General features: G+C 38.9%; 2 protein-coding genes and 1 long non-coding RNA gene across 5 annotated transcripts in view; 2 read left to right on the plus strand and 1 right to left on the minus strand.

Moving 5' to 3' along the window:
* Positions 1-6,822, minus strand: part of mmp15b (matrix metallopeptidase 15b) — a 34,890-nt gene extending 28,068 nt beyond the window's left edge. For both annotated transcript variants that reach the window (XR_006405318.1, XM_044363593.1), the window contains exon 1: positions 5,834-6,822. Coding sequence is in view for 1 of the 2 variants with exons in the window: in XM_044363593.1 (XP_044219528.1) it covers positions 5,834-5,956 (123 nt within the window). In the remaining variant the exon portion in view is untranslated. The remainder of the gene's footprint in view (positions 1-5,833) is intronic.
* Positions 6,795-9,430, plus strand: LOC122990502. The gene is made up of 3 exons (XR_006405398.1): positions 6,795-6,882; positions 7,300-7,446; positions 8,008-9,430. It is a non-coding gene; the product is annotated as an uncharacterized LOC122990502 (long non-coding RNA).
* An 11-nt stretch (positions 9,431-9,441) lies between these two features.
* LOC122990364 (adhesion G-protein coupled receptor G5-like) lies at positions 9,442-19,186 on the plus strand. 2 transcript variants are annotated; one of them, XM_044363736.1, is made up of 14 exons: positions 9,442-9,862; positions 12,120-12,232; positions 12,318-12,393; positions 12,561-12,702; positions 13,469-13,588; positions 14,731-14,847; positions 15,018-15,063; positions 15,210-15,304; positions 16,264-16,379; positions 16,718-16,986; positions 17,229-17,325; positions 17,482-17,611; positions 17,987-18,143; positions 18,921-19,186. In XM_044363736.1, exons 2-14 carry the CDS (start codon positions 12,121-12,123, stop codon positions 19,013-19,015), a joined length of 1,572 nt encoding a protein of 523 aa, XP_044219671.1. In that variant the 5' UTR covers positions 9,442-9,862; position 12,120; the 3' UTR covers positions 19,016-19,186. The 2 variants fall into 2 exon arrangements, with proteins under 2 accessions (XP_044219671.1, XP_044219742.1); XM_044363807.1 differs by having other exon boundaries at positions 13,469-13,501.
* Positions 19,187-19,235: the final 49 nt, after the last annotated feature.

Raw genomic sequence — 19,235 nt, forward strand, 5'->3', positions numbered from 1 at the left:
AGAGCTTTTATTCCGAGGCTTGGTCTGCTGCCATCTCTTACCCCCCCCGCCGCCCCCCTAAAGTCCTACCAAGAGGATGGATGAGTAAATGGAGGAGCGAGAGAGCAAGAGAGACGGACAGAGAGGAGGAAGGGAAGAATTTAATTTCTTCAATTTGAACATTTTATAACGTATACGGTGCAGTTAGAGTCAAAAAGATTAGAAGTATCTCTTTTTTTTTTTTTTTTTTTTTTTGCATGTGAGACAATAATCCACACACATGATAGCCAATCACAGGGGAGCAAGGGGGGAAGCGGCTGGAATGTGAAGAGACGGCACGTTGCAGATTACATGGATACAAAGAGGATATGGATTGAGGAAGTTGTCTAGTTATGTGCTGCAATAAGCCACTTATTATCCCACCCCTCACCACTTTTACTCCGCTTTAGCCACAAGTAGCTGTTGCGGACTCTTTACTTTGTCCCCGCACAACCTGTCTCTTATCGTGTCCGTGTGTCTTTCTGCGCTCTCTCATCCTCTTTTGCTCATATTCGCAAGTTTTTTTCTCACAAGCTCTCACAGCTCCCTCTCTCTAGACAAGAGGGTCCATTGTATTTCCTAAGATGCCTCCGAGTCCCAGGCCCAGCATGCCTGTGTGTACAGTGTGTGTGTGTGTGTGTCCCAGTTAGAGAACAGCTGTCACATTCAGCCATCACATGCTGCACAGCTGAGGCTGGCCGCTACCGTCCCCGTCAACTTTCTCTCGCCATCTTTGTCTTTTCTTTCCATCTCTCATATATAACTCCATCATATTTTTTTCTTCTGGTGGTTGCTGTGACATTTCTCTTTTTCAATCTAAATCTCTCAGATTCTTGTCACATACACACACACACACACACACGTAGATAATCCCTCTCTTTCCCCTCATTCTTCTAACCTCCCACCTCATCATTTTTGTCCAGACAGAGTAGGAGTTGAAGTCTCAGAGTTGTCTCAGCCAAGTCAAACTCTACAGTAGATGTATTTAATGTAGTTCCAACACTTTATGGATTTGTTTAACAGATGCATGGTCCTTTGATATGTTGATTTTGTTGATCAAGACTCACTCTGTCCTCCTCTGCCTGTCCTCCACCTTCAAGAAATAGACTTTATGTGCTATTTTCTGCTCACACATGAATGTTTCTTCAATCCCTGTTCAGACTGTGCAATGTGCTTTTTGAAAAACGTCATCATCCACACAGATATGACCGACTGTGACTTCATAAAAGCAGCGTTTCATTCCCCTGTCGTTAAGTTTAGTTGTAAGTTAAGACAGATCAGTGGGCCCATCGACAATCAGGCAGCATGACTAGTCATCAAGTAACACTTAGAGTCTCATTTTAATCTAACGGATATGAGATATTTTAACATAAGCTAACAATGCATACACTTCCTGTCTGTCCTGCCAGTTCACATTAAAATCATATGAACTAGTCAGATGGAGAGCTACAGGCAGACAGGTGCTCGTTATAATTTCCTCCAAGGCAACGCAACAACATCAGCATGGAACAAGCATCCTGACCACTGACATTAAAATTTATAGGCCTAAGTGCATATACTCATAAGCATGTAATGAAAAATAAGTGACCAGACGTCCTGAAAAATTCGGGATGTTTGTCACCAATATTAGACTTAACCCAAGTTTTGCTTAGCGTAGCAGCAGGCAGGCACAGAGAAGGAGTGATCTGAGATGTGCATCATGCAGACAGATGTGATAGGCACCGCACTGATGAAATGAATAAAACAAAATGGATTTTATGTCACTATTTACACACTGTTCCAGACAACACAGTCACTGTGTTTCTTTTTCTTAATGACAGACAGTTGACTCCATGAACAAAAATGATACATTTCAGCGTCGAGTTTTGATTTTCATAAGTTTTATTGTTCATTAACACGATTCACAAATGGATTGTGGCCGCTGCAGCACCATGAATTGCACATCATTTGCAGCGACATTCCCATAAAGTTTGCAGCTGAGTGCAATTTGCCCTTGTTTTGCATCTGTTTGAGTGAGTGGAGCAGTTTACAGTGTTTCAGACTTTTCTCCATATTTCAGCACACAGATTGGTCCATAATGAAAACTGCAGAGAGCCACAAAACCTCAAATTGCATGTATTTAATTAGCAGAGATATGCGCACACACACACACAGCTGTCCACAATCACAAACCAACTTTCATGTATTTTGCTTCTGTTAGTTCTCTAGTATTTCACATCTCTAACATTATCTACTGAAATGGCAAATGTCAAAATACAGCTATGAATGTGACTCAGGCAGGTCTGAAGAGTGTTAAATTAATGTCTGAATCTTACAATAATCTTACAATAATGTTGTTCAGGTATCAGTGAATGTATCAAGGATTTCGAGGAAACATCAGTACTGATGTTCTGTTTGTTGCCCACAGCTGGCTGTGTGTCACAGCTGGCTGCAGCATCACACAGTAGCTGAAACGATAAGTGCGTCTCCAAACTGAGAAAGAGGCTGTGTGCATTTACGCACGCAGCACAGCAGCGGTAACATCATTAACACCGGATCTGTCAGGATCTGACGGTCATTAATGTTCTGTGTTGTGCTACACATCCACACAGATCAGCTGTTACACACAGATTCCAGGTTTATACAGTGGGATTGTTTGTAATAAAGTAGCCTTTATGGATGAATCCTGAGCTCCATCAGTGCTGTCAGGACATTTTTATTTTTACGTAGCCTAAGCTAAGCCTACCATCCCATACCTACTTGACCCCCCCCCCAATATCTGACTGAAGATTCCCCCCTTGATATCATTCAATATAAATTCAATGTCATTCAAGCCGCACAAGGTTGAAGATTTGAAGAGAGAGAGAGAGAGATAGAGAGAGAGATTGCTTCAGTTACCACCAACCCTCTGAAGATGCTAATAATTTTACTCTAACTGTGTGTGGCTTTTAGCGCTGGTCTCTGTGAATTGGACAGTTTTTGCAATGAGGCTCATTTGCTATTCGCACCAAACGTGCAAATAGCAAAAGAGCACCGAGATGCTATTTGCTTGGCAGCGTAGTTTGTGGTGCACTTCACCCTTTGCAGGAGCTTTGTGAATTACACGGTTTATTTTTGTCTAATTTGTGCAGGTTTAGCAGCCACAATAGCTGCGCAATCCTTTTGTGAATCCACCCCTGACAGTAATGTACTGTAGACCACACCCACTATGGTCACATGACCACGCCCACCCATCCCAACTCCCCTGTCCTGAATTTTACCCATTCTCACCTGGTCACCTCAGTGAAAACTGATGCAGCTTCTAAATAAAAGCAGTCCTACAACTATCACACTGTTTCAATCATTTCACTTTTAATGATCGTCTACTTGTTATAATGAAACACTCATGCACTTTAAAATGACAGGTTTTCAAGAGGACAGTCCCTTGCGCCTGTGAAAACGCTTTGTAATATGTTGATGTTATTAAGTAAATAGCTCTCCAGTAAAATAAACACAGAGGGAGACAAAAAATATTTCTTGAAAATCATGGACATTCATTTCTTTGCAACAACATCTTAGATTTTCACCAGAACATCCTGTTAGGGAAGCTGTCAAGCCTTTCTTCTCCAGTCAGTTGTGCAGCCCAAATTTACTTCTGCTTGAACAGTAACCATCAATAAAGTAGGACAGCATTGTGTCCAAGGTGCACAGAAGCACTATATTTTTTCGGAGAGATCCTTGTGTGGAGCATTCATGTATACACACTAAATGTGACGCTGTCTGTATTTCCGCTCGTTGACTCTGCAGGAAGTGAAGACTGCAGAAGTAGTGATTGGGAGTTTATAACTTTGCTGAAAACTTTAGCCAAAATATGAGATATTTGTGTCTTGTTATGTTTGTGCCGAATAAAACTTGCAAGACTTTTCTTTGTTTGAGCTGATATTCATCTTCTGGCTTTCAGTCAGTTTGTTCCTGACATTTATTCAGTCATTTCTCCGCTGTGGTACCGGATGAACAGTAAGAGACGGTGTTAATTGTTTTATCTTGTGCTTCTACCTAAGCGCTCATGTTCATAACGTCTTTTCTGCACAGTTGGTGGTCTGAGAGTCGGGTTCCGGCGGTTGATTGATGTCGGGTGAGTGCAGGTATTAAAAATCTCTGACCCACGCATCACCACTAGACAATGTCATACATGCTACGACGACTTCTTTCATGAGCAGCTCAGCTTTTACGTTTTTGGTTTGTTTTTTTTTTGTTTGTTTGTTTTTTTCAACACAAATACCGTCATATACTGTATACCCTGGTGAAATGTCAGGAAGGTATGAAAAAATAGATACCGCCCAAGCCTAAATGCAATTGTTACTCTTTCAGCTGACACACATTTGGCAACAAGTGTTTAGGAATTGCTCATCAGTCCACGCATTGTGTAAACCCTCTGTCTCTTGTCTCAGTAAAACACATTGGCACATGCACACACACTCACACACACACACACACACACACACACACTACAACTATGTTAATACCCCATCAGAATGTGTTGTAACCTGACTGGCAACCAGACCCCCCCGGTCACTGACTTTGGTAATGCAAGCTCACCTCTAATGACCGGGACGTCTGTGTCTGTCTGTGTCTCTCTCTGTCAAACAACACACAAAAACAGCATCAACAGCTCTACCACTAATCACCTGCTTATTGGTATAAGGTTCGCTCTTATCTCGTTAATTGTCCCACAAAACAAACAAATGTGCTGGATAGAAGCTGGACTGGTGTAACAAGAACAAAAGGGGGCTGGTTCTTGACATTTTGGCACACTTTGGCGTCTCCGCACTTAAGTAAACACAGAATAAATGTGTATGAGTGTCCTTGGCGGTTAAGGGGTCAGAGAAAAAAAAACATTTTAAGCATGACAAAGAATAACTGGACAAGAGGAAACACCCAACTGGGCATGTTGATTCTGGTCTGTATTGTGATGATTACTCAAATAAACAAGTTTGATTCCAAATAGTTCATCTAAACAATGGCTCCTGAAGTTAAAATCAGTGAGTATTAGTGTAATGCTTTACTTTTGTGTGTGTCTGTCCATTTACCTACGTTTGGGGGACTGGGTTCCTAGATTATAGCACAGGTATTATTTAAAAAGGGTCCAGAGACCACGAAGGGTCTTTGAGATGGTGTGATGGATGGTGGCCAGAAGAACAAAACATCTTACCTAAAACATGTCCTACTGAAAGAGGTGGTGTGACAGGGGGATGATACATTGTGAATTGTCACGAGAAGATTTTTGGAACCATTGTATGTTTAGATACACCTGCAGTGCAAAAGATCTTGTTTTTATAGACTGTACACCTGCCTGTTAACATACTTTGCTAACCAAATATAACAAACAAAATAAAGTAATTGATATGAGTAATATAAAGCAGGTGTTGTACACCGGACAGATTGCCTCAATTCTGATTGGCTGGGTCACGTTTGAAGCTATTGCATAGGTACAGTCATGCCTTCATGTCGGTTAATTAAATTGGCAAACACAAAAATTACCATTCACAACAAAAATTCTCATAGCAGCTATAAACTTAACCATGAGGAATTATATTTCTCACCAGAGGAATAGCATATGAACAGCACTGTTATGTGGTTATTTGAGTTTATCTGACACGAGCAAGGGCTGTGGTACTGTTTGCTTCCACAGTGAACTAACTAACTCCACGTCTTTCAGTCATTTCTGAAGAGTGCAGAGATAAAGTTTAATTTACTTCGATATTTAAGAGTCACTTCTACCCTCTGCTGCTTCTGAGTTGGTTTCTGTCAGTAAGTAAGGAGCAATCTTGTGTATGTTGGTTTTTTTTGTTTTTACCTCTGCGTTGAAAGTGCTATCATCCTCCGCTCCACGAGCCCCGAGCGCGCACAGCCACAGCGCGAGGAGGGTCCGTCTCCAGAGCAACCAGAGGCAGCTGTCCCGCGAGGAGGAGGCCATCATGGTCCGCGGCGTAATACGACGTTATATGTCTTTTTGTGAGTTTTCTCTCGTGCTATTGCTGCTTTACGAGGTAAAAGACCAAATGAAAAGCTGTAATAAAACTAGCTAAATGCGCCTACAACTTGCATCCTGGAAGAGAGAGCTCCATTTTCAGATTTACAGCCAGAGCCCCTTTACAAACAGACCCTCCATAAATGTCGGTGAGTTGTCCTCACTCATATGTGAGCCTGTGGGTCCAAACAGCTTTCCCCTTGTAGTTTTTCTGCTCCGTTGACAGGCCGTCTCACCTACCTATCTTTATGTACTGTGCTCTGTTGTCTGTACCCACCAGAGATAAAATGTCTCATTTAATCAACTTCAAAGTCGCTCCTTAATTAGCCACCTTGAAATTGCACTTTACAACGTTTTCAGCAGTGTCCACTATAAGCATCTACCGCAGAAACCCACTAGTGAAGCATTTACTGCTCACATGTTCAAATCCAGTGGATTAATAATCGGCTCTCTGAATAATAATGCCCAATGAAGTGCAGTTAAATTTACCCTGAGAAAGTTACAAACTGCAAACAAATCATAAGCACAAAGTTCACCGCACTTGACCGAGTCCTTCAGCAGTCGCTTCAAGCAGTGTCGTAGCTGAAAGATCGCGACCTCTCTTGTCAAAATTATATTTGACGTTTTTCTTTTTTTTTTTTAGCCCTTTAAATCCAGTTTCTCCCTTTTCCCGGCGGAAATCTTCTCGGAAGCCGACACTTAGCTACTTGCGATGGGTCCTGTCCTGAGTCAGTGTCTGTGCGTTGTCTCCCTACCGGAGCAGGACGGACAGTGATCGGCTGTTCGGGTGTTTCGGTGCCTAACGTGGACACATGCTACCGTCAAGTACCACAATGCGGTAAAAGATGTTTTCCGGTCCACACTCAAAATAAAAGGTGAGTTTTCTGATACGTCCTGACTGCAATCAAAACACGGCTGATGACTCAACCAATACACACAGTTGCTTTTCTTCTCTAATCAAAACCTGTGACATGTTCTCCCTCACAACAGTTTCTCTGTGTCCCTCACAAATATTAACAGCACATAAAATCAATCAATCAGTTCAATCAATTTTTATTTATATAGCGCCAAATCACAACAAAAGTCATCTCAAGGCACTTTTCACATAGAGCAGGTCAAGACCGTACTCTTTATAAAAGGCCCAAACAATGTATGTAATATGTTCTACCGGCAATGACAATCCAATCAACCTAAAAATGGCAAAGTCTCTAAAAAAGTCATCTAAAACTCTTAAAAGAGTAAAACTCTGCAAGCTACTAATACATATACATGAATTTCATTTTATTTTGAAGGTACAGTTTCCGGCATCGTCCCTGTGTTCTGACACAAGGAGCTGACCACTACAATGAGGACGGAGCCAGGAGGTGGAAGTGGGGAGGGGAGGAGAAGGAGCAAACATGACCCTCCCCCCCTGTGTTTTATAGCTCCATCACAAAGAGGTGACAGACTACATCTCTCTCTCTCTCTCTCTCTCTCTCTCTCTCACACACACACACACACACACACACACACACACACACACACACACACACACACACACACACACACACGCAAATAATCTGAATATAACTGGTAAGCAATGGTAAGACACTATGTGAGATAAGGTGACCATAAACTCACTATTCATTAACCCAGAATGAGATTGTAATTACTGTGAGTTTCATTCCGCCACACACACATGCACATACACACCGCACACACACATGCAGGCACACACACACACGCGCGCGCGCGCAAATAATCTGAATATAACTGGAAAGCACTGATAAGACACTATGTGAGATAAGGTGACCATAAACTCACTATTCATTAACCCAGTGTAAGATTTTTATTACTGTAAGTTTCATTCATTGCTTACACTCTTATCTTTCCAGTTGCATCTATTGTAAGTCTGTTCACTTCCATTCTTCGCAATGTGTATAAGCAATAAGTGTATTAAGTGCATCATATTTTTTTGCATATTAGGTAATTTTTTTTTTTGTTTGTTTGTTTTTGGCTAGGTCAGGGGAAAGCACCTGTCGTCACCGCGGACAGCAGAGATTGGTCGTACTTCCTTAGATAATCCTTCTCAGTTCTTCTGTCTCTGTGTGACGAAGACTGCCTAGAGACATGTCTATAGATCCCTATCAGCTCACTGATCTTTGTAGCCTGAGGTCACTACAAGGGAAGTGGCGCTATTGTCTAACGATCATCCAAATAGGTTGCTGGTAAAACCTCCCTACAGCACTTCTGCAAAATATTTGTGCATCAGTGCATGCTGTAAATTCTCACGTCTCGCAGCTTGTGTCTTAGATCTACAAATAAAAACACAAGAAGGTTTAACATTTTAAAGCAATTCTATGTGTGATCAAGGCAAAAAGCGGCAGTAGATCAGATCATTTTGCTAAATGTAGGACTTTTACAGCGTGGAAATCCCCATCCCAATAGTTTAGTAAGTAACCACCTTTGCTGACAATTTAAAATGCTACATTTAAAAAACAGAGCCAGGTTTTCCCACTCTGTCATAATGAGTAACAACACCTGCTGTGTGTGAGTCATTATGCTTCAGTGGGCACTTTGTATCCAGGTGAGCAGTGTATGAGAGTTCATCACCCCAGAGGCTAACATCCATCACCACTTGTCATCTCAACTGTCATGGCATCAACCAACCAAATACAGGGAAATCCCCCCGCTAACAGACCCCATCCTGACTAATGATTAAAAAAAAAAAGATGTATTTCATTTTTATTCTTTAGTTGGTAAACTGAGGAAATAATAATGCTCACATTCATAAATCCCCACACACCATCCCAGTCACAAGAGAATTTAAATCCTACATTATGTAAAGAAAATATAGATAATATATAAAAACAATGGCAGAAATAGCAAGAAAGATGCTAAAAAGTAGAAATAATAGATTATAGATAAATAATGATGATAAAGTTTAAAAGAGAGAAAGTAAGGATCAAGCTTTGTCTTTGTCTTGTCTTTATCCCGTGCTGACCACCTGGCACATAATCCACCTGCACGCCTAGCTCGTAAACGTCCTGATGGAATAAGGCATAATGTGTAGCACACACACATACACACACAGCCATGGAATTCCTGTACAGTGTCACAAGCTACAGGTGAGCCCATAAACACATATGAGTATTAGAATTAAACAGAAGTTCAAGTCAAATGGCTGCTGACTCAGGCATTTCATTTTTATTCTTAATTATCTTAAAAAATAAAAACAAGTTAATGGCACATGTGTGTGAGATTGATTAAGATATGTTGGGGGGAATTTGTTTTATTGAATTTCACAATAGAGAGATACAAAGTATGGGAGTAAGAAGTATATGACTTGCAATACAGATCCAGATAATCATGTGGAATGCAGATTTGTTGACCACGCTACGAGGAGATGCCATCCAAGTTTTTGCCCATTAATATGATTTTACAGTTACTTTTACTTGATTTTTTATGTGCTACTGCCCTCTGTAGGTAGGAGAAGTGACATACAGCTAAAAGATAATATACGGACCAATGACCTCTCATGAAATTTAGGTTAACCTGACTTCTAAACAAAACCACAATTTAGGACTTAATGTATAAAGAATGTATATGCAGTATCCAGCCAGTCTTTATCAATGATTTAATGTGAGTCCATGTTTACTTTAGGTTCAGTGGCACAGAGGAGTTACAGAAGGTATTTTTAGCTTTCTGTCTGTTTCTGCTTCCTCTTTTTACCTCACAATGTAATTTACATGTTTGTCTGTTTTTTTTTTTTCAACTTCCCGCAAAGGGTTATAATTTCAACAACTTTCCTCACTGCTGTCACATTAGCTGTGCTCTCTAATCAGACTTTCTACACGGACTCAGAAACATACAGAGGTAGGCTACGTTTTGATTCTGGTCAGAGCCACTTTGTTTCGCTATCTATATTGATGCTGATATAAGACCTGTGAAGTATCTATTGCTTATTTAAATAAGTCTACAGACGTGACTTGTGTAAATATACTTGCTGTTGTCTTGAGATTCATAAATGTTTCTCTGTGTGAGTGTGTAAGGCTTGAATATTTTACACACATTTTAATACGAGTAATAAATAAAACTTTTATACAAAAAGATGCAAAACAATGTACTTCACAGAAGACAAAAATACACATACAAAGATAGATGCAAAAATAGGAACATTAAAAACAACACAGAGATGATCTTTAAGCTATTCAATCACCAATTTCTGAAATTAAATTTACAAAATTGTTGACAGGGCTGATGTCACCAGTTGAAGCAGAATAGAGCTATGTGCTGTCTGCACAGTAGTGGAAACATATTTCATTATTTGTGGATATTAGAACCTAATGGCAGCATGTACAGGCAGAAAAGAATGGGGCCCCAGGACTGAACTTCACACTACACGGAACGTTTACTCTTTCTGAACATAATTCCCCAAAGGAAACAATGTAGTCCAGATTGAATTATTATCACATAGAGATATACTGTAGTGTTGGAGCCCCTAAAGTCAGACAGCTGAAGATGAACCAGTTTCTTAAGCATTTTGCTCAAAACCACGGAGCTGGAAAAATTAAAGTCATTAATGTTTCTGGCATTTGGAGTGCTTTTCTTCAAAAGTGGCCATAGCAAAGCAGACTGTAGAGAGAGGATGATAATGTACACTACTGTAGTTCTGCTGACAAGCACTCAAAGACTGCCATAACGGACGCGTTCTTAAAATAAAGTGCCCAAATAAACATTGCAATAGGTTTTTCTTGCCATAATTATTCCTCCTCTTCATACCGGCCATTAGAAGATCCCTTTATGCACTCAACAATGTAAGTGATGGGGGCCAAAATCCACAAGCCTCCCTCTGTACAAAAATGTATTTAAAGGTTTATCTGAAGCAAATATGAAGCTTCAGCCATCCAAATGAGTCAAATCTAGTAGATATCTTTCGACATTACAGTCTTTTTAGTGCCAAAGTCCCTCCTTTTGTTACTATACTTCCATCACAGCTCAACACGGAAACACTGAATGAGGAAACACAAAGAGGTAATTTGATGCTAAAAAGACTGTAAATGTGGCAGATATCCACTTGATATGACTAACTCAGACTGCTGGAGCCTCATATAAGCTTCAGATCAACTTTTTAAATGCATCTTTTTACAAAATGACTACTATGGCATGAGGTCATGGCCTGTGGATTTTGGCCCCCATCACTAACATTGAAAGTGCATTTGAAGGGGATCTTTTAATAGCCAGTATGAACAGGAGGAATGATTACAGTGATGAAAACCTCTTTCAGTCTTCATATGAGCATCTGACTGTTGTTTTAAGACAGACTTGAAAAATTGTGAACCTATATCTTTTGAGAAAGCTGCTATGGCATGAGGTTAAGGGCACATGTAGTAGACTTAAGAGAATATGCTACTCTGTTGAGCAAATCAACAACAACTACATTACAACAAATACTTTTTTTTTTAAATTAACGCAGGATTCCTGTGAAATATAGATATAAAGTAATCTGCCGCGTTAGAGTTAAGAAAATGGTGTCTGTTTCCTTTCCTGGTTACTATCAGAAAGTAATGACACACAGAAGAATATGCAAAAAAGAACAGCATCAGCGCAAGAGTTGTGGATCGCCTATGTGCTCAGTCTACTAATAGAAACATTGAGAAGCTGATTGAAGTCTGTAGAATATGAAAGCTAAAGCAGTCCCAAAGTCACAGAATCTGTCGCACCATCAACATCAACATGAACAAAATCACCCAGTTTTAGAATTCTGTCATAACACTGCAGTGAATGGTTGATAAAAGCTCTGAATACAAAGAATACAGGGCTGTGCTCGAGGGACATGTATGTAGACTATAATAGCAACACTAGGATTACTTCTCACTGAAACAGCATGATATCAATAGAGGAGAAACTACCAAATGTCAGTGCTTTATGATTAAGGAAAGAGAGAACTCCCTCACTCTGACTCGCTTACTGCTGGAATATTTTATTAGCTTACAATGATTTAGTCTGTTTGACCTTCATCACTTAAGATCCAGTGTCTAATCAGATTAAATGTCTATTTCTCTGCCATTCAATAAAAAAAATGTTTTTTTGCTCTAAATGAATTCTCTGTATGTGTGGTGACATTAAACAGGATGAAGTGGTGGTTCCTCTGCTGGCTGATCCTGTCTTTGGTGTCTCAGACCCTTGAAAATAATCAAGAGCATTTTTCTAGCATATGTGAGGACTGCAATTTTGAATGCCCAAGTGAGGGACATTAATGTGCATTTTTTTGGAATTATGCTATTTGTGTCTATCTTAAAAATCAGTAAATCTTTAATTTATTATACAGGTATTGAAGATATCAAGTCTTACATGACAGAAGTAGAAGACATTTTCCAAGAAGGGAACTTCAACAGAAGTATCGAGTAAACATTTTAAAGATGCTATATACAATAAAACACCTTTTATATCTGTTGCAATATTTATGATCTGATGAAATTTTAAGTTAAGGCATTGTGTGGCACAGGATTTATGATCAGGAAAACGACAGCACACAGATGTATGTTAATACTTTCTTGTCTTTTCCCACAAGTGCCATGGAATGGTTTGAAAAGTGTTTAGAGAAAACAGAGTTGCATGAGACTGAATCCATATCCAGCGGTCGTTTTGCAGCTGTCCTCTACAAACCCACAGACAGCTTCAACGGCCTAAATATTTATGCCAATGAGACTAAGGTAAGGCTATATTTAAAACCTCCATCCTTAAAAAAAATTGTTTTGCTCATTGTTACTTTACTTAGATGTTTGAGCTTCACTGTGCAGAATGATGTATGTGCAGAGTTTGACAGTAAAATACTGTTTTCATATTCATCTACTAAAGAGCAAAAGTTAATTTGTACCGACCTTAAATCTGACTTTAAGATGTGCACCTACAAGCAGGATTTGGTGACATCACAACTAGATTAGAATCATGGTTGGGTATACAACTAACACAAGTGTGATGTGGAAACTTGAAGCCTCCAGTGTACATACTCTGAGAACTGTGAAATGCAGGCTGGCAGGACAATGCTATATGAACAAGATATCTTCCTCAAATATACATTTTTTTGGAGTGGTTGAGTATATCTGAAGTATTGAATGCTCTCATGTAGAGTCACCAACATTATTTTTACACCAATAACTAATCATTACCAGGACTACACAACTACTACACAATTACATCATATTACTTTTCATACTAAATAGTTGTATGTGCGACCCTTCCACAGGGAGGTTGTCAGAGGTAAGTGTCAGCTGTAGAACAGTGACTTCTGCTTCTACTTCTGCAAGCTGAATCTTTGAACCCAGACCTTTTGACTGTAACCTTGTTTGCAAATTCAAATTCTTTACCCAATGTTGATGTGTGATGCAAATGTAGCTGTGAGAGTTGCGTCATTCTATGACGAATATTTACATGCAATCGTTCACTTCCTGTTTTTGGCTCTGTGTCTCTGATATATAGGCACTGACAGAGACGGCTGTCACCGACAGCACAGTGAGTGTTCAGCTGCCGAGTGAGTTGGACATTAAATCACGCAACACGGTTGTGTTCTGCATGATTACCTGCCCTGAAAAAATGGGGGTCAGTGACTACACTTTTTTAAATGTAAAATAGAGTAGAAAAAATAATCTGAGGGGCTACAGTCTATATATATAAATTCTACATTTACGAAGTTTATACATTTTGAGATTTTGTTGACATTGTCAGAAAGGTGATAATTCTACTTTGTTTAGTGGTGGTGGGTGGTGGTGGTGTACTGGAGTGCGTTATATTGAATTGTGTTCCTAATATTTTGTCCACTCGATTAACATACATGAGGGAGGCAAAATATTAGGAACACAATTCAATATAATGCACTCTAGTTCACCACCACCACTAAACAAAGTAGAATTATCACCTTCCTGACAATGTCAACAACATCTGAAGATGTATAAGCTTCTTAAATGTAGAATTTATAGCAGAGCTGTTGTATTGGATTGCATTAGATTGCACAGGTGTTCCTAATTAAGTGGCCAGTGACTGTATATATATATATATTCATTTTGTACTGTATCCCATCTGCATGATTTAGGTCCAATTAGGATTCATAAAAAATCTTTAGATTTTTTTAAATTCACACATTTTAAATTCCTCATTTCATAGACATCCACTTTTTTTCACGCTCATATAAAAGTTTTTGATAATTGGGTTAAACAGCAATTTATTTGAAAGCTGCCTGATCTCTTGAGTTAAACTGCACACACAATCAAGCTAGTGAGTAAAATGTTATCATAACAAACAGGAGTCAAAATGTATATGTTTACATTACTGCTGCCTATTTTCAAATCATACTTACAGGCACCCATTGGTTTCCATTCATTTTAGTATAATGTGAATACCATTGTGCACATTGTGTTATTTATTTTTGTCAAAGAACCATTTTAGGTGTATCATATTATTACAGTTACAAGCAGGGACCATTTTAAACCAAAATGGTCGATTACTGAGACAAATTAATTTGTAGTATGAGTACGTCGATAAACTACAACAACAATTTAATAAAATGCCAAAACATGCATTGGACAGCTCCTGTAAGATTGGTGCTATCTGGCAGTCTAAGAGAAGCACTGGATGGCTTTTTCCTTAATCACAGTCAAGATACTTCAAGTAATGACAACATTTTGCCTAATAATTGTCTTGGATAAATTGTCAAACTAATGGATTGAATGTGTGTTATACTGTAGGGCAAAAAGGGTGAGCTGTATGACGGGAGACTGGTTGGCCTGAGTGTGCGGGAGAAGAATATTTCGGGACTACACGAGCGTGTCAACATCACCATGAATCTTACTAAGGGTGTAAACGTAACTAAAACTTCATTATACTTATCATTTGCTATAACCTTACCTTCTGTAACCTTGTGTTATCATCAACTCATACATAAATTTGTGTCTTTCGCACAGTTCATGTTAGTTAAAATCATGAAAATATGTCTATAAACTTGATGTAAACTTGGTATATTGCTGCATCACAGGAGACTGAAAAACCCATTTGTATGTTCCTTAATTTTTCAACAAAGGGTGAGTAACTAAATATTACATCTATGGAAATAATGTTGTATTTTTTGTGGTTTTGTGGTCTCTGCAAAGCAAGTTAATTCAAATATGATAGTAACATTTGTGTAATGGATCAACGTGTACATCTGTTTTTTTGTCTGACTTATCAGACTACAGCGACTCTGGCTGCCGAACACTGTGGGAACGTGGTCAGAGTCACATCACCTGCTCCTGTAACCACCTCACATACTTTGCCGTGCTCCTGGTAGGAATGGCCTTTTTCATCATATGAAGTTTAACTATAGAGAGATAATCACAGCAGAGTAGTTGGAAGCTTATTGAGACTGCACATACAGTAGGAAAGCATCTGAAACTGTTTTATATGTTTCCATCCATGTAGGGCTGCAACTAAGAATTCATTTCATTATCAATTAATCTGTCGATTACTTTTTTAATTAACTGATAAATGTCAAAAAATAAAAATGCCAGAAAATAGTTACAAAATACCCATGACATTTTTTCTGACCAACAATTTAAAACCCAAATATATTCAGTTTACAGCGAAATACAACAGAGAACATCCCCAAATCCTCAAATTGGAAATTAGGGAATTCCGGGCAGTTTTGCTGCCTAAGCAATTATGAAAATAGTTTCCAGGTTATTTTCCTAAATAACTACAGTATACAGCCTATGACTGCCATGACTTGCCAAACATGACACAAATGTAAAATAAATAAATACAAGCCATACTGATTTCAAGTAAATGTACCAATATCCAAAATTTAAAAAAAAAAACTTAAAATTACAAACATATTATCAGCAAAATATTCTGGAATACTGAAGTAAAAGTATCAAAAGTAGAAGTAATCAGATGCACAAAGGTGTTTTGTTATTCTATTTATTCTATTATGGGATTATTATTACCAATCCTTAATATGTAAGAAGCAATTGAATGTTAAAGCCAGTGGAAGTGGAGCCAATTTTAGCTTCGGCATGTACTTTTAGGGAGCATGAATAAAATTGTATTTTAAAAGTCTCTTGTAAATCCTAATCAGTAGTTGTCAATACATACATTCCTTTACATTTAGTTGTCAGTATTGGAGTACCGTATTTCCTGAAATATAGTTGAGTAGAAGAAGTGTATAATATAAGTAGTATAAGTCACTAAATGTGATTATAGAAATGTGTATATCAAGAGAAGAATCTTGTGTATTTCCTTCACAGGTTTCAGCTTCCACCTCACCTGCAGACAAGAAGGCCCTGGGCTACATCACTCTAATTGGTTGCAGCATTTCGCTCGTTGCCCTCGTCATCACCGTTGTGCTCTTCTTCTCAAAAAGGTTGTTTATTCATTCCTGGTGGATGGCACCCATCTCAGCTTTGTCCTTTATCCCTCCCTTGTTTGACTCTTTTCCACTATTTTTTCTATATCCAGGTATTGCTTAATTTCTTTCTTTCTTTATGACTTTTATCACAATATTATTTCATGCAATTTCTTCTTCTTGAATATTATCCCTCCTTTTTTTCTCTTTCATCCATCCCTCCATCCTACCTCCAGTCTGTATGACCTTATTTTCAATAGAATACTTCTGTCCTTCCTTCTTTACTTCCTTGACATACCCATGAAATCTGCTCATTTTTAGCAAATAACACAGGCCAATTGTCCTCTGTCTGACAGAAAGGCCCGTTCAGATGTCTCTATGAAGGTCCACATCAACCTCGCCATTGCCCTGATCCTCCTCAACCTGCACTTCCTCCCCAGTAAAACAGTGGCAGCACTGTCTTCCAGTGGGTTTTGTCTTTACATGGCACTTTGCCTTCACTACTCCTTGTTGGCCACCTTCAGCTGGATGGCTGTGGAGGGCTTCCACCTCTACCTTCTCTTAGTCAGAGTCTTCAACATCTACGTACAGAAATATCTGCTCAAACTCAGCTTGGTGGCCTGGGGTGAGTAAAGTCACATCATTTGAATAAAGCAAATATGTAGAGAAGGTTTTTTACTTTGTATGTAGTAACTTCTGCAGCACTGTGGTCAAATATTTAGTCTCCCTAATTTATATGGATGGGATATACAGAATATTAGACGCATCTCAGTATAATCTAAAAACACAAGCTACAGCCTCCAAAAATGACCATAAAATAAATGATCATATGAAAGGATCAATTCTTACCTCATTGTTGTGTTGTAGGTATTCCTGCAGTCATTGTGGCCCTGGTGGTCATCATAGACAGAGACGCTTATGGCCGTGTTCCTCTCGACTTCTCTGACCCCAACAGCACCAAAATGTAAGAGAAAGAAGGAACAAAAATTGCAAGCACATGCAAATAAGGCTAATAATTAACTGAGTGTTTCAATAAGTGTCTTGCATGTGCTGTATAAATATAACTATAAATATAACTTTTTAATTTATATTTGACTTCCTCCACTCCCTCTGTTTGTAGATGCTATATAGGCAATACCACAGTGAAGATGGTAACTACAGTGGGGGTGTACAGCTTGGTGTTTGTCTTTAACCTGATAATGTTAGTGGTGACAGTCAGACGTGTTGTCAGTCTTCGCCATCACAAAGAGGTACGGGCCAATCCTCACTCTTTGCACTTTGCTGTTTTTGTTTTGATGCACCTTCATGGTCACTGGATGTCATTCATGTCTTTTAAACTGTGCTTTTAATACTTTTAATATGTGCTCATTTAAATCATGGTTGTGCATACAGTCTGCATATGTGAACTACTGTCTCTCATGGAAAGCCCCCTAAAAAGTGATGCCATAATATTTATATTTATCATTTTAAATAAACTGGAAAAGATAAATGCGCTTCCACACAGCTGGAGTTTTCTAGACTCGTTGGTGAAGTTCACTGGGCAATGATCTGTGATGAAAAGCAGTTTTGGTGTTTCTGATTGTCTATGACCTGCTAATGTGTTGTACTGCACTATATTTTGCAAGTTTGGGCAGATTCAACGTGACAGAGCCAAGCGAGACATCTGCACCCTGCTGGGAGTCTCCGTTCTGCTTGGCATCACCTGGGGTCTGATCTTTTTCTCATTCGGCGACCTTACCACTCCTGGCCTCTACGCCTTCTCCATCCTGAACTCACTGCAAGGTCCGCACAGCCCGCTTCCTCATCTTCAACTCTATTCTGTGGTGATGTTACTGTGAACATGACAGAAAGGGTTATATGAGGCAAATCTGTAGAATACATTATGTATAAAAATGAGGGGAGTATATTCATGTTACATTCAAGAAGATTCAGGATGTGGTACATGCTTGTGTTACTTCCATCACTACTGATAGACACACATAACAAGTCTTTGCATTACTACACATGTGTTTGCACAATTTAACTTGGCTAAGATAATAAATGGCCAAAGTCTCTGGACTTTTAAGCATAACATTAACAGTTGATGATACCAGTCTCTGTTGCACAATAAGGTTGTCAGGAAAAATTACATTTAAGCCATTCTCAGTGGTGGATGAAACAAGTACTTTTACCTTAATACATTGTGTACATTTTGCTGCTAATACTTATTACTTACTTCTACTTAAGTGGGATTTTTCATACAGGGCTTTTATTTGTAATGGAGTATTTTTACATTCCTGTATTGGTACTTTTCCTAAGTAAAGAATCTGAATACTTCCTCCACCACTGGCCATTTCACACTACAAATAGTGCAAAAGAGTAAAACACATGCTTGTTTACACGGGATTTTTACCTGACTATTTGTACACTGATAAACAGTAAGCTGAGACAGTTAGAATGTAGCGTTGTCCTGTCTGTTTTGTTATTCATCAGAGGCATTTGCATGATTTGCATGACCATCTCCCCCCTTCTCCTCTCTTAACACTCTCCATCTCGTTTTCTTTCCTTTGACTCTCACAGGTTTCTTCATCTTCCTGTGGTTTGTGATGTCTTTGAGAAAGACTGAATACCCAGCTTCTAAAACAAGCAGTGAAACACGTAACACCAACAGCTAAGCCTAACACACTAAGATATTTGGTGTGCACGTGTGTGTGTGTGTCGGAGGGATTCATACTGGAATTATGTCACGTTTGGTGTTATTATTCACAATTACGATAGCGATGTAAAACACGTAGCAAGTAGTAATGTAATGTCACTCTAACATTAAAAGTTAACATTTTTAGTTATTTTGTTAAAGTTTTGTCATTACTATCATATCACACATCACATCTATGG

Source organism: Thunnus albacares, chromosome 1, assembly GCF_914725855.1.
Source record: "Thunnus albacares chromosome 1, fThuAlb1.1, whole genome shotgun sequence".
Lineage (NCBI taxonomy): Eukaryota > Metazoa > Chordata > Actinopteri > Scombriformes > Scombridae > Thunnus > Thunnus albacares.